This window comes from Dryobates pubescens, chromosome 13 (assembly GCF_014839835.1).
Source record: "Dryobates pubescens isolate bDryPub1 chromosome 13, bDryPub1.pri, whole genome shotgun sequence".
Classification (NCBI taxonomy): domain Eukaryota; kingdom Metazoa; phylum Chordata; class Aves; order Piciformes; family Picidae; genus Dryobates; species Dryobates pubescens.
This window is the reverse complement of record NC_071624.1, coordinates 32,761,105-32,772,762: the sequence shown is the minus strand read 5'-3', so window position 1 is coordinate 32,772,762 and position 11,658 is coordinate 32,761,105. Positions and strand designations below refer to the sequence as shown.

General features: G+C 55.9%; 1 protein-coding gene across 4 annotated transcripts in view; it reads right to left on the bottom strand.

The window, feature by feature from the left end:
* Positions 1–1,950: 1,950 nt before the first annotated feature.
* The window catches only part of SYNRG (synergin gamma), a 41,586-nt gene continuing 31,878 nt past the window's right edge, over positions 1,951–11,658 (bottom strand). For 3 of the 4 annotated variants that reach the window (XM_054166223.1, XM_054166224.1, XM_054166226.1), the window contains 8 exons: positions 10,423–11,010; positions 9,930–10,093; positions 9,044–9,097; positions 8,253–8,349; positions 7,842–7,990; positions 5,182–5,292; positions 4,138–4,173; positions 1,951–3,155 (listed from right to left, as the gene is read on the bottom strand). In XM_054166223.1, the coding sequence (XP_054022198.1) occupies positions 3,024–3,155; positions 4,138–4,173; positions 5,182–5,292; positions 7,842–7,990; positions 8,253–8,349; positions 9,044–9,097; positions 9,930–10,093; positions 10,423–11,010 (1,331 nt within the window). In that variant the 3' untranslated portion in view covers positions 1,951–3,023. The remainder of the gene's footprint in view (positions 3,156–4,137; positions 4,174–5,181; positions 5,293–7,841; positions 7,991–8,252; positions 8,350–9,043; positions 9,098–9,929; positions 10,094–10,422; positions 11,011–11,658) is intronic. The other variant, XM_054166227.1, reaches the window with a different exon arrangement.

Below are 11,658 nucleotides of genomic sequence, written 5' to 3'. Positions count from 1 at the left end.
AAGCTGGAGCATTCCTTGGGTTTTCCTGAGCAGCTTCTTGACCTCAGGCTGCACTTCACTATCACTCCATGTGCATTGCAGGAACCTCAAGGAAGGAGCTGCTCCAAACCAACCTAGGGGAAGAGAAGCTGCTGCCGGGGGAGGGTGGGGGTAGGAAAGGCAGAGGGGTGGTCAAGTGCAGAGCATAATTCCCACACCACAAATAACCTCCAGTTTGGGGCAGCAAGCCTGGGGAGAAACTGGGACTAACACACAGGGAGGGGCAGGGGAAGGGGCTGGAGCTCCCCAGAGCTCCTGTCTCCAGGAAAAAAAGCCACGAGAGAGGACAGCAGAGCAGCAGCAGCAGGAATACAGCTGGGGAAAAGCCATCTCACCATTAAACCAGGCAGAGAACCTCTCAGAATTCCATATGTACACAAATAGAAACATCAGCTGCCATGGGTAGCCCCAAGGCAGCTCCAGAGAACACAACCCCCCAGCCAAGCCCCATCTCCCTTCCCAGCAAAAGCCACCACGTGCAGGAGCAGCCCTGGCTCTGGAGCCCGCACAAGCAGGGCCAAAGCAGCGCTGCCCAGCAGGCTGTGTGCAGAGGCAGCAGGGGAAGGTGGCCTGACACAAAGCACTGCAGGCAGGAGCTGTCACCTTGGAGACTGAGGACACTGGGCTGGGGCTGGCAGCCACACAGCTGAGCTGCTGCTGAAGGCAAGAGAGTCACTGGAGGGAGGAGGCCACGGGAGTGAGCCGATCCTCCCTGGGCAGAGCCTTCTCGCAGGGGCTCCACATCCAAACCACTTGGTGTGCTCCCACGGGCTGCCAAGAGCAGCGCCTGCCCCCCACGCACAGCGAGGCTGCTGCTCTGCCTTCTGCAGGGAGCAGGACTCACACCTCGGGGAGCTCAGCTGCACTTCCCCCTGAGTGCCAGCTCCTGGGCTCTGTGGGCCAGGAGCCAGGCTGGAGTCATCTGAGAGGAGCTGGCTGGCTGCACATGCACCAGGAGCGTTCTGGGGGTGCATCTGAAACCCTGGGTGCTTTGAGTTGCACATTGTGGCCTCTGACTCGTGGCATTTGCTTTTAATTAGGTAGAAATAAACCCCTCTCTAGCTGGGTGTTGAGGAGCTGTGGTGGGAGCCCAGGCTAACAATAAACTCTCTCCTCCCAAGATAGCAGTCGAGAAGCGGCAGATTTGCGTCAGTCTGCTACTCCGAGGCACTCGAGGAGGGCCCTCGCTAGCGGCAGGAGGAGGCAGCCAACACTTCAGCGCTGCTGGAATTCGGCAGGCAAAAGCCAGCACTGCTGCCTGTGCCCGGCACACCGCAAGCCCCAGCGGGAGAACCTGCCCTGGTGATGGGCGCCGGCAGCCCCCGGTGCCGGCAGCAAGCAGGGTGCTGCCCGCCCGGGGCTGCGGCGCTCAGCCAGCAAAGGAAGCAGGCAGCAGGCAGGGAGGGGCTGCCCTTCCTCTGCTAATTACCGAGCCACGGGAGGCAGCCAGGCGCTGTCACACGCTGACGTGATCGGCTGGAGCTTGCCACTGCAGGCACCAGTTGCTTGTTTTATGAATGAGCTAATTTCAGGCAGGAGGAAGGTTTGCTTTAATCTGTGTAAGTCAGGGGCCAGCCAGCCAGCACTCCTGTTAGCCAGCACTCCTTCACCTGCTCTCATTGTCCAGTCCAACTAAGCCTCTTCTCCCCTTCTCTGAACACAAAGCATCACTTCTCCTTGTGATTTCTGCTCCAGCAGAGCAGCAGTGGGCAGCAGCAGCTCCTCACAGGGAGGTGAGAGTAAGCTGGAGGAGCTGTTGGTGTCTGGAGAGAAGGGAGATTTCCTGGAGCAATGGAGTCCAGGGAGGAAGCAGCAGGTTGTACCTGACACACACCACTGCCCTCACTCTGGGGTGAGGAGAGTCTCCTAATGCCATCCTGACTCTCCTGCCAGGTCACAGCTCTGCCAGCTGACTGCTGCCTGATGTCAGGTCTGAGGAGGATCAGGACTTCGGCTGGATGAGGGACACTTTGTGACAGCACAACAGATCAGCTCCTCCTGTCCAGATGGTTGGAGCTGCCATAAGCCACAAAACGTCAGATGCAGGACACCCTGCTTCAGAAACCAGCCAGCAGCTTTCAGTGGTGATTCACACCCCCTGCAGCAGGAGCTGAGGGCCACCTGGTGCTGCCAGCTCTGAGTCACAGCAACAGCTGAGTGCAGGTAGCAGCAGGCTGCACAAACTGCAGCCCTCAAGAGAAGCACATTCATGTACAGGAAAGGAAACGTCTGGATGGATCCACACAGGAGCAGAGATGCTGTAGCAGTGGAGTCCCAGGTCAGGTGAGAGACAACAAATCACTCCTGCAGCTCAGGCCCAGGCCAAGGAAGCAGTCTGTCCATATTTACAGCAAAATCCACCTGCCTGTGCTGAGGAATTCAGACAGGATGGGAAAACCCCCAAGGCCACAGCTGTCCCCAGTTCTGTCCCCCAGCACTGTCCAGGAACTCAGCATGAGCTGCAGCACAGAGTGCAAGCACAGGCAGCAGCTCTCTGCAGCCTCATTCCTTCCCAGTCAATAATGCAGTTTGCCTGGGCAGCTGCTGTGCCTCCTGCACTGCAGTGCTGCAGCAGCAAACCCTGGGAGCAGCTCCACAGACTGAACAGGGCAGCAAGGATCTGTCTGCAGATGCACTTCAGGTACTTCTGTGGTCACTGCTATGCAAACCAGCGTTTGGGCTTTCCCTGAAGCTCTGCCCTCCCTCAGAGATGTGTGCCCTTGGTCAGCAGGCTGCCCTGTTACAGACTGCAACCCTCCTTGCTGCTGGGAGAGGCTGGAATGCTGCACTTTGGCCACAGAACATTCTTCTCTGCTCAGTTCTGACACACTGCCCCTTCTTCACCAGCAAGATGTCTGTGGCAGTGGCTGCAGCCTCTCACACACTAACCACAGCTCAGGCCTGGCCAATTACCCCAGCCCACACCTTCACCCCAGGTGTCCTGCACTGCCAGACCCAATCCTGCACCTCCAGTGCCACAGCTTTCAGAGCAGGTCTGGCAGGATGAGACCCGGAGGCTTCGGCTCCACGCAGTTGATCCAGAAATTCGCACAGCTTGCATGGTACTGGTGCCCTCCATATGCCAGCTTGAAGTTGTCTGTTTCTGAGTTAAAGGCCTGAAACAAGAAACAACAAATGTGCCAGTGCCCTCTGAAGCACAGGTGCCAGGCTCACCCACTCCAGGCTCTAGAGAGAGGAGCAGATCGTGGCTGCAGCACAGGTATCAGCCCGGGATGGCACAGCACACTCCCAGCCCACTGAAACCTGCTTGATTTGGGTCTGCAGTGTTTGCAGGTGGCCACAAGCTCAGCCCCTGCCTGGCCTGTCACAGCCCATGCCAAGGGAGCCATGGCATCAGCACCCTGCCCCATCTGACTCCCGGCCATCAGCTCTCCCGGGCTCGTGCCCCCTCCAGCCCTGCTCCATAGCCACCCGAGCTACAAGCCTGTTCTGCCAGCCAGGAAAGAGCTCCTGTGCTGGTTCCAGTGCTGTGCTCCAGGCAGGTGCAGCTGCTGACATCGGTGTGGGTTTGCAGCTGCACTTGATGGACTCTCTGCTGTTCATTGGACCTCCTCTAGGCCAGGAGCTCCCGAGGCAGCTGCGGAGCAGCTCCCAGCCTCTGGCTCTCTGTTGCTAGGAGATACTTTTCCAATGCCTCACAGCTACCTATTCAAAACAAATATTCTAACCCTCTTCCCCACACCCTGGATTTCCTGCAGAGACTTCTAAAAATGCCACTGCCTTCTACAAATAGCCCAAAGTCAATATCTGTAGCAAAACCCTGCAGCTCCCCCCTCCCCTTCTGCACCAGACACACAGCTACCAGCTGAGGAACTCGGGGCTGGGAGTTCTCTACCACAAAACAGAAGTAGCACAAACCCAGAAGCTATTCACAGGGACAAGCATGCAGACAAGACAAAGGGGAGGCTCTGGAGCATGTTAGTTGCTCAGGTCGAGTGTTACAGCCACAACAAATGACCAGAAGAGGATTCATGATTGGTAGAGTTGAGGATGACAGCTGAAAGGCACTCAGCACTTCAGCCTCGCACACCCAACCCAGGATGAGCTACAGAGAGCATGGGGGTGACAGAGTCCTACTTTGCTAGGAAGCTCTTCCACAGGTTTCTCTTCACTCTGCAACAATGTTGAAACCAAAAGGTCAGCAATGCTGCCACGGATGGCAAGGGGGTGCCTGGGATCCCCTCCCAGCTCCACTACCTGTTCCCATGGGACCCTGCAACAGTCCCCTCCAGGTGCTCCTCAGACATGCACAAGGAGAAGTCCCAGCTGCTTATTTGACCAAACCTGCACCTGGTGAGTGCCAGTGCCCCAAGTGCTTCCCCAGTCAGAACCTCCTGATGCACATCTGTGGCACACCCAAAGCCCAGTGAATCACAGAACCAGAGTCTTGCCTCCTCCCTGGAGGTGTCCAAGGCCAGGCTGGATGAGGCCTTGAGCAACCTGGGCTGGTGGAGGTGTCCCTGCCCATGGCAGGGGGTTGGAGCTGGACGAGTTTAAGGTCCCTTCCAACCCAACCCATTCCATGGATCTGTGAATTGTTTTGCCTGGAAGAGGCCTCCAAGATCACCAAGGCCAACTGTTGACCTAAGACCACCATGGCCACCAAACCCTGTCCCCAGGGGCCATGGCCACAGGTTTCTGGAACACCTGCAGGGATGGGGACTCCATCACCACCTCCCTGGGCAGCCTGTGCCAGCCCCTGACCACTCCTGCAGCAAAGAGATTGTTCCTAATCTCCAACCTGAGCCTCCCCTGGCACAACTTCAGGCCATTTCCTCTCCTTCTATCACCTGAGACTAGGGAGCAGAGCCCAACCCCAGCTCACTGCAGCCTCCTCTCAGGGAGCTGTAGAGAGCAATGAGGTCTCCCTTCAGCCTCCTCTTCTCCAGACTGGACCCCCCCAGCTCCCTCAGCCACTCCCCAGCAGGAATTGCTCTCCAGGACCCTTCCCCAGCTTCATGTGGGCTGCTTCAGTCCCATCTCTAGGGCAGATTTTTGCCTCAGCCCCCTCCAGATCCAAATCACAGCCATGAGCTTGTACTGAAACACACCCAAAGCCTAAAGGAAAGTGCAAGCTGTAGGTGGAGCCCAAGGCCCTCAGCAGGGGCTCAGGACCCTTACTTTGCTTCTGGAGTCCACGTTCAGGAGGCACACTCCACAGGCGAGCTCCTGGGCGTTTTTAATCCCCGGACGCAGCATGCAAGAGGAGAAATCCAGGGAGTTTTCATCTGGCTGAGGAAACAAAGCAGTGACAGTGAGGCATGGCCAGGCAGCGAGGATGGGGTGGTGGCTGCCCAGCCCTGGCAGCCTGGCAGGGATGGCACTGGGTGTTTCTCAGCAGGTGCTGTGCCATCAGCCTCTATTTGCCATCCTGCTCCGCAGTCTCTGTCAGCATTCACTGACAACACCGAGCTCTGGGGAAAAGGCCTCCGCTACAAAGGAAGGAATTCTGCAGCTCCACCTTCCCACATCAAAGGGAGGAGACAGCTGCGAGGCCAGAGCTGGGTCCCAGCAGCATTCCCAGCTGCACCAAGACAAACGGCAGTGTGCAGGCAGTGTTTGTGCAGCTGCAGGGAAGGGGCCTGGGACAGCCCTGCCCCCAGCCCTGGCCTCCAAGAGCATCCAGTCCAGCCAAGGACCCAGGAGGAGCTGGGACAGGGCACAGCAAAGTGTGGATTAAGGTTAACCAACTCCCAGGGAAATTCAGGGCCCCAGCCACACACAAACCAGGTTAGAGACAGGCAAACATGGGGAGAGTCACAGAATCATTTGGGTTGCAAAAGCCCTTTCAGAGCCTTCAGTCCAACCATTCCCTAACTCTGCCAAGGCTGGAGCTAAACCATGGCCCTCAGCACCACACAACTGAACTAAGGAGTTCTTAACAGTGAGGCTGGGGAGACACTGGCACAGGTTGCCCAGGGAGGCTGTGGATGTCCCCTCCCTGGAAGTGCTCAAGGCCAGGCTGGATGAGGCCTTGAGCAACCTGGGCTGGTGGAGGTGTCCCTGCCCATGGCAGGGGGTTGGAGCTGGATGATCTTCAAGGTCCCTTCCAACCCAGCCCATGCTGTGCCTCTGAATGACCCTGCCAGTGAGGAGCACCTGGAGGCAGCCCCTCTCCCACAGCACCACCATTAAGTTTCAGCCCCAAGACCAGTAACAGCTCCAACCTTTGCAGGAGGCTGACAGCAAACTGCTGCAGCTGTGCCTGCAGAGAGCAGTGCAAATAAAACCAGCAAGTGGTCATGCAAGAAACCCAAGGCCAGAGTGTGCTGCCAGGATGTGCACTCTGGCTCCAGCCATGCTGATCACACTCCCTCCTCCCCAGGGGCTGCAGAACAGTTGCAATCCTGAACCAAACCAAACCACCCCCCTTTAATCTTTAAGCAGATCAGTCACATTACTAAAGGCTCTCTAATATTTGTTTACCAGAGGCAGGAGTGGAGCAAATGAGAAGGTCATCCTGTAATTTGCAGAGAAAAGCCACAAGGCTGTGCATAAAATCACCTTGCAACAGAATCCTTTCCAAGATAAAATTAACCTTTCCCAGCACATGCCTCAGAGCCACAAGGCTGCACCTCACTGGCACTTGTGCAGCATCTGGCACCCAGCACTGCCACACCAGGGTCTCCTCCTGCACTCCTCAGCCCTGGAGGTGCTCAGCCACACAGGGATGGGTTTCACACCTGCCAGTGACCCGGGTGGAGAAGAGAAACCAGGGGGAGGATCTGGGGAGCTGCAGGAGTCCCTGCCTCCCAGGTAAGTCCAGAGTGGCTGCATGAGAAGTCATTATCCACAGCTCCTCATGTGTTTCAAACTGCTCTGGACCACTGCAGCCTGGAGAACACTTGGGCAAGCTCTGGACTTGAAGGTAATCCCTGTAATCTTCCAAGGACAAGCACTGTAAGAGCTAAACTTTAATCCACTTGCTTAAAGGAGAGAACCCTGATGGCTTGGTGAATTGTTCCCATCAACAACGGCAGAGTTCAAAGAGAGGAGTCCCAGGCTAGCAGCTTCATCTGCCAAGCACTGAAACACTGGAAGGATAAATCTCCTCTTCTGACAGGCTCTGCAGGATGGAGCATCAGCAGTGTCTGCTGCCACCACTGCTTGCACTGCAGAGCTTTACAGTGCTGACAGGGGGCAAAGAGGGACTGAGCTTTGGGACTGCTGTTTGGCAGGGAATGGCAAGGAGCTGAAGTTAGCCATTCCAAGCAGACAGCAAATACCCTGGGCAGCTCCAAGGTTCCCCTGGAGTCTTTTCCTCTCCAGGATGGACACTCCCAGCTCCCTCAGCCTGTCCTCACAGCAGAGCTGCTCCAGCCCTTGGATCATCTTTGTGGCCTCCTCTGGACTCTCTCCAGCAGCTCTGTGTCCTTCTGCTGGGGACACCAGAACTGGATGCCAGGATTGGAGGGGAGGTCTCAGCAGAGCAGAGCAAAGGGGCAGAATCCCTTCTCTTGCCCTGCTGGCCACACTCCATCCAATGACTTGCTAAGGTTTTAGTGACTCTCCCCTGTTGCAGAGGTGCACAGCCAGGGCAGATATCCTCTGACTCCCTAAGACCCAGAGACAGCACTCTGTGCTGGGCACAGCTCTGTCACAGGGAGCTGTACAGTATCAGCAGTGAGAACATTTCCATTGTGCAAGAGAAAAATGCAGAGTGTGAGGGCAGGACACGCTGTGGGTCCCTGCAGATCTCATGCTGAGAGCTGCTGCCAGGCCTTACCCCCTGCAGATCTCATGCTGAGAGCTGCTGCCAGGCCTTACCCCTGAGGCCTTACCGTCAGAGCAGCCAAGGACATGAAGCTGATGAGGTTGTTCCAGACCTTGTCGATATCCTTCAGCAGCTGCTGGAGCTTCTCGCTGCAGACAGCTGTGGCTTTGATGCCCAGCTCAACTCTCTTGGTTACCCTGTAGACTTCCACAACCCCTGGGGACACAGAACACAGTGGAGGATTGCAGAGGGTTGGCAGCTTCCTGCAGCTTGAACTCAGAACTAGCCCAAAGCAGGCAGGGCGGAGGGAAGGTGGCCAGGGGTGGTCATTCCACAGCAGCAGTTACACTCATCAGCACAAGAGCTGCTCTCTGCAGGGCAAAGATGCAGCTAAAACACAATTCCATTTTGGAAAGAGAGTCCATGTCACTGCTCTTTCAGAGGGGAGCTCTCAGGGATGTGGTGAACTGAAACCTACCCAGCAGATACTCCATGCCCTGGGCAGACTGGATCACCTCCGTGCACACCGAGGAGCTGCTTATCCCATTCAGGGTGTCGTTGGCTTTCCTTATGACCTGGGGGGAGTGAGTCTCATCAGGTGCTGCTCTTATCTCCCTTAAAACCTTGACTACAAACCAGACCCCAACAGAAACTGTTACCCAGGACAGGAGGCAGATTCAGGAACAATTGCCATGCTCCATCCTGCTTTCAGCAGCTCCTGCTGTAACTATGAGCAGGCCAGGGGGAAGTGTGAACACCTGACACCTTCCTGCATTCCCCCAAACGTTTTCATTACCAAAGTCACAGTGAGGAGCATGCACTGCTGTCTGAGGTTAACAGCAGCATCCAGAGTCTTGGCTGAAGCTCAAATGCAAAGCAGAAAGGTTGAAGGAAAACAAACCCAGCTGTGGAACAGCTGAGACCCACAGCCAGGCACTGCATGCCCCTCTGCACAGCACAGCAAACAGCCTGGTCCTGAGGAAGGGCTGCAGAGCCAGGTGCTGGCACCAGTGCCCAGAACATGCCTTCCTGGGCCTCCAGAATACAGGAACTCCACATTAACTTGGAAATTTAGGCAAAAGGCAAACTAATCACAGCTGACAGGGGGATTAGTGCAGGATCTTTAACTGAGCAGGCACTGCTCCTGCTGCCTGGCAGCTTTTAGGTCAGAAGCTGTAATCCCCTGGGCTGGGGCACACCCTGGCTGTGCCTGTGTGCCCTGGTGCCTACAGCAGGAGAGGGAGGCTCTGAAGGAGGCTACACACCTACCTGCAGGGCACTCTCCAAGCATCTTTGCCATTCATAGGCATACCTCTCACTTTCCTGTTGGAAAGAAAAGGACAGTCTGAATCCCAGAGCCCAGGCTGGAAGGGACCCCAAGGACCACCTGCTCCAACCTTTCCAGAGCTGGAATGAGCTGGCCCAGCAGCCTGCCAGGCTGCTCCTACCACACTTCCCCTTCTCCTGTCACAACAGGCACACAGCAGCCAGGAATTCCAAGAGCTGTTTGCAGGTCAGCTATCTGTAACACACCTGCTCCTCACCTCCCCCCCAGGCCTGCAATATTCTCTTTGCACCTGAACATTTGGCTGCTGGGCAATCTGCACCTGAATGCTAAACCTGACTTCTTAGGCCCAAAAGGAAGAATGTACTGAAGGGGTAAGAAATTGGCACTGCCCCCCACCGCCCTCCTGACACAGCTGTTGCAGGTCTGCTGCTCTAGCCATGGGGATTAGCAGAATTCAGTCTGAGTCCTTTTCCCATCTACTCTCAAGATGAGCACAGGAAGTAACTACCCCAGCCCAAACTGCTAAGCCATTCCCAACGCCAGTGGTCTCAGTGCCAAAGCTGGGAGCAGACTGAAGCTGTAACTAATTCCCAGTTACAAGCCCAGACTGCAAGGTCAAGTGGCTCTGACTGACTTGCAGACAACAGCATTTCCCACACACACACACACTGCACAAAACTAAACACAGGAGAGAAGCCTCCTTTAGGAGCAGTTTCCAATCACAACAGCTGACCTTACCCAGAGGCCACTTTGGACTCACCCCTGACCCCAGACAGCTACCTCCCGAAGGGCTGGGCTACAGAACTCCCTCCACAGCACCCTGGTGAGAGTCTTTGCCTATTCACTTGTGCTCCAGGCAGGCCTCACCTCCACCTCCCCAGTCAGGTCCTTGTACTTGTCTCTGATGACAGGCAAAGCAGGCTTCTCGCTGAGGGTGTTGGAACGGTCCCTGAAGGGCTGCTCCAGCGCGGGCAGCGGCGAGGAGCGGCTCAGCTCTCGGTCACCCAGGCTTAAGCTCCTTTTATGAGACCCTAAAGAGCGAGGACATGAGCAGTTAGCCTTGGACTCATGAAGGCACAGGATGTTTAATAGAGCAGCAGCAAGGGATGCACTCCTGCTCCAGCAGAGGAAAGGCTTCTCTGCGCTGGTGCACGTCTCCTCAGTTCCTGCCAGCTTTTGGTGCAGGTTTTGCTCTGGTAGAAAAAGACCTGCTCCAAACAACAGAAATCAGTGAGAAGCCTCAGCTTGTGTCCAGGAGCTTTGGAAGCAATCCCCACTGGCTCATTGCTCATCTGATGGGCAAAGTCAGCCTTTGCTGAGCACGGGCAGTGCAGGCTCCCCCCGGCCCGGGCAGCCTTACCTTGCACAGAGAGGTCAAAGGTGGCCAGCTCGCTCCTGATCATCTCCTCGCTCGACTTCACCTTGCCTTGGGAAGTTGCCACCAAGAAGTCAAACTTGCTGATTTTTGGCTTTTCACTCTGGAATTCTCCAAAATCATCTGTGGACTCTCTCTGCAGTTCAGAGGAGAGCCCACAGGGCAGGAAATCTGCCTCCTGCCTCGTGTGGGCCGCCGCCTCCTGCGCCGCCGCGGGGCTGGCGAAGTCCCCGAAGCCGCCGGAGTCATCCTCGCTGGCACCTGCCGGGGCAGGGTCTTTAAAGTTTGCAAACGCTGCAAAGGAAACATCCTGCAAAGCATCCTCACTAGCAAAGGTTGTCACTTTGGAAACTGTTGTCATGGTAATGTTTTCTGAGCTGCCAAACAAGGTCTCCTTCTTCTGAAGGACAGAAGTCGCCGCGGAGGATCCACTTCCCGAGGACTGGACAAGGGAGGAGAGCTTCTTGCCCTGCTGAAGGTCTTCTCTGTCGGACCAGTCATAGCTTGCCAGGCTGCTGACTGCAGAGCCACTGTTATAGCTTCCAAATGGGGCACATTTTAAGTCATCTATATCTGAGAAAAACAAACCCCTACAATTAGAAGCCGAAGTCCCAACGTTCGTCTCGCTACGCTGTGTGCACGCAAGAGAACGCACTAAGAGCCTTGAGGAACTGCAAGAACAAACACTGGGCTGTTTCAGTGAGGCTCAAAGCACAACACCACCTGCATTCAACTCCAAACCAATCTCCATTTGATAAATGGGAGCCTTGACTTTTGAATATCCTCTTGCACTGTAAGCTGGAAGTCACCATCCCACCACAGGGAGGGAAGAAACACTGAATCAAAAGGAGCTGTTTCCAGGCAGGGCAGACTGCATCCATCAGCAGCTCAGAGCTCTGCTGCTGGCTGCAGAACCTATCATCAAAATGTAAACATTAGCAGCTCCAGTATCTTATCACAGCATCCCATCTTATCAAACCCAGCACACAGGCCAACTCCTCCAGCCCCTCTGGTAACAGCATTAAGCACCTGAGGTTTCTGGCCATGCTTTGGCAGAAGCCACCTGTACAGATGTGCTGCAGGAAGTTTCAGAGAGCAGCCCTCCTGCCACAGCCACTGCAGTGCCACAGAGCTGGCTCTTCACACTCCCAGCTCTCAGGAGGGCCATGAATGGTGTGGAGGTCTCGGGTTAGCATTCCCAAACCAGCTGCTCAGTTACAC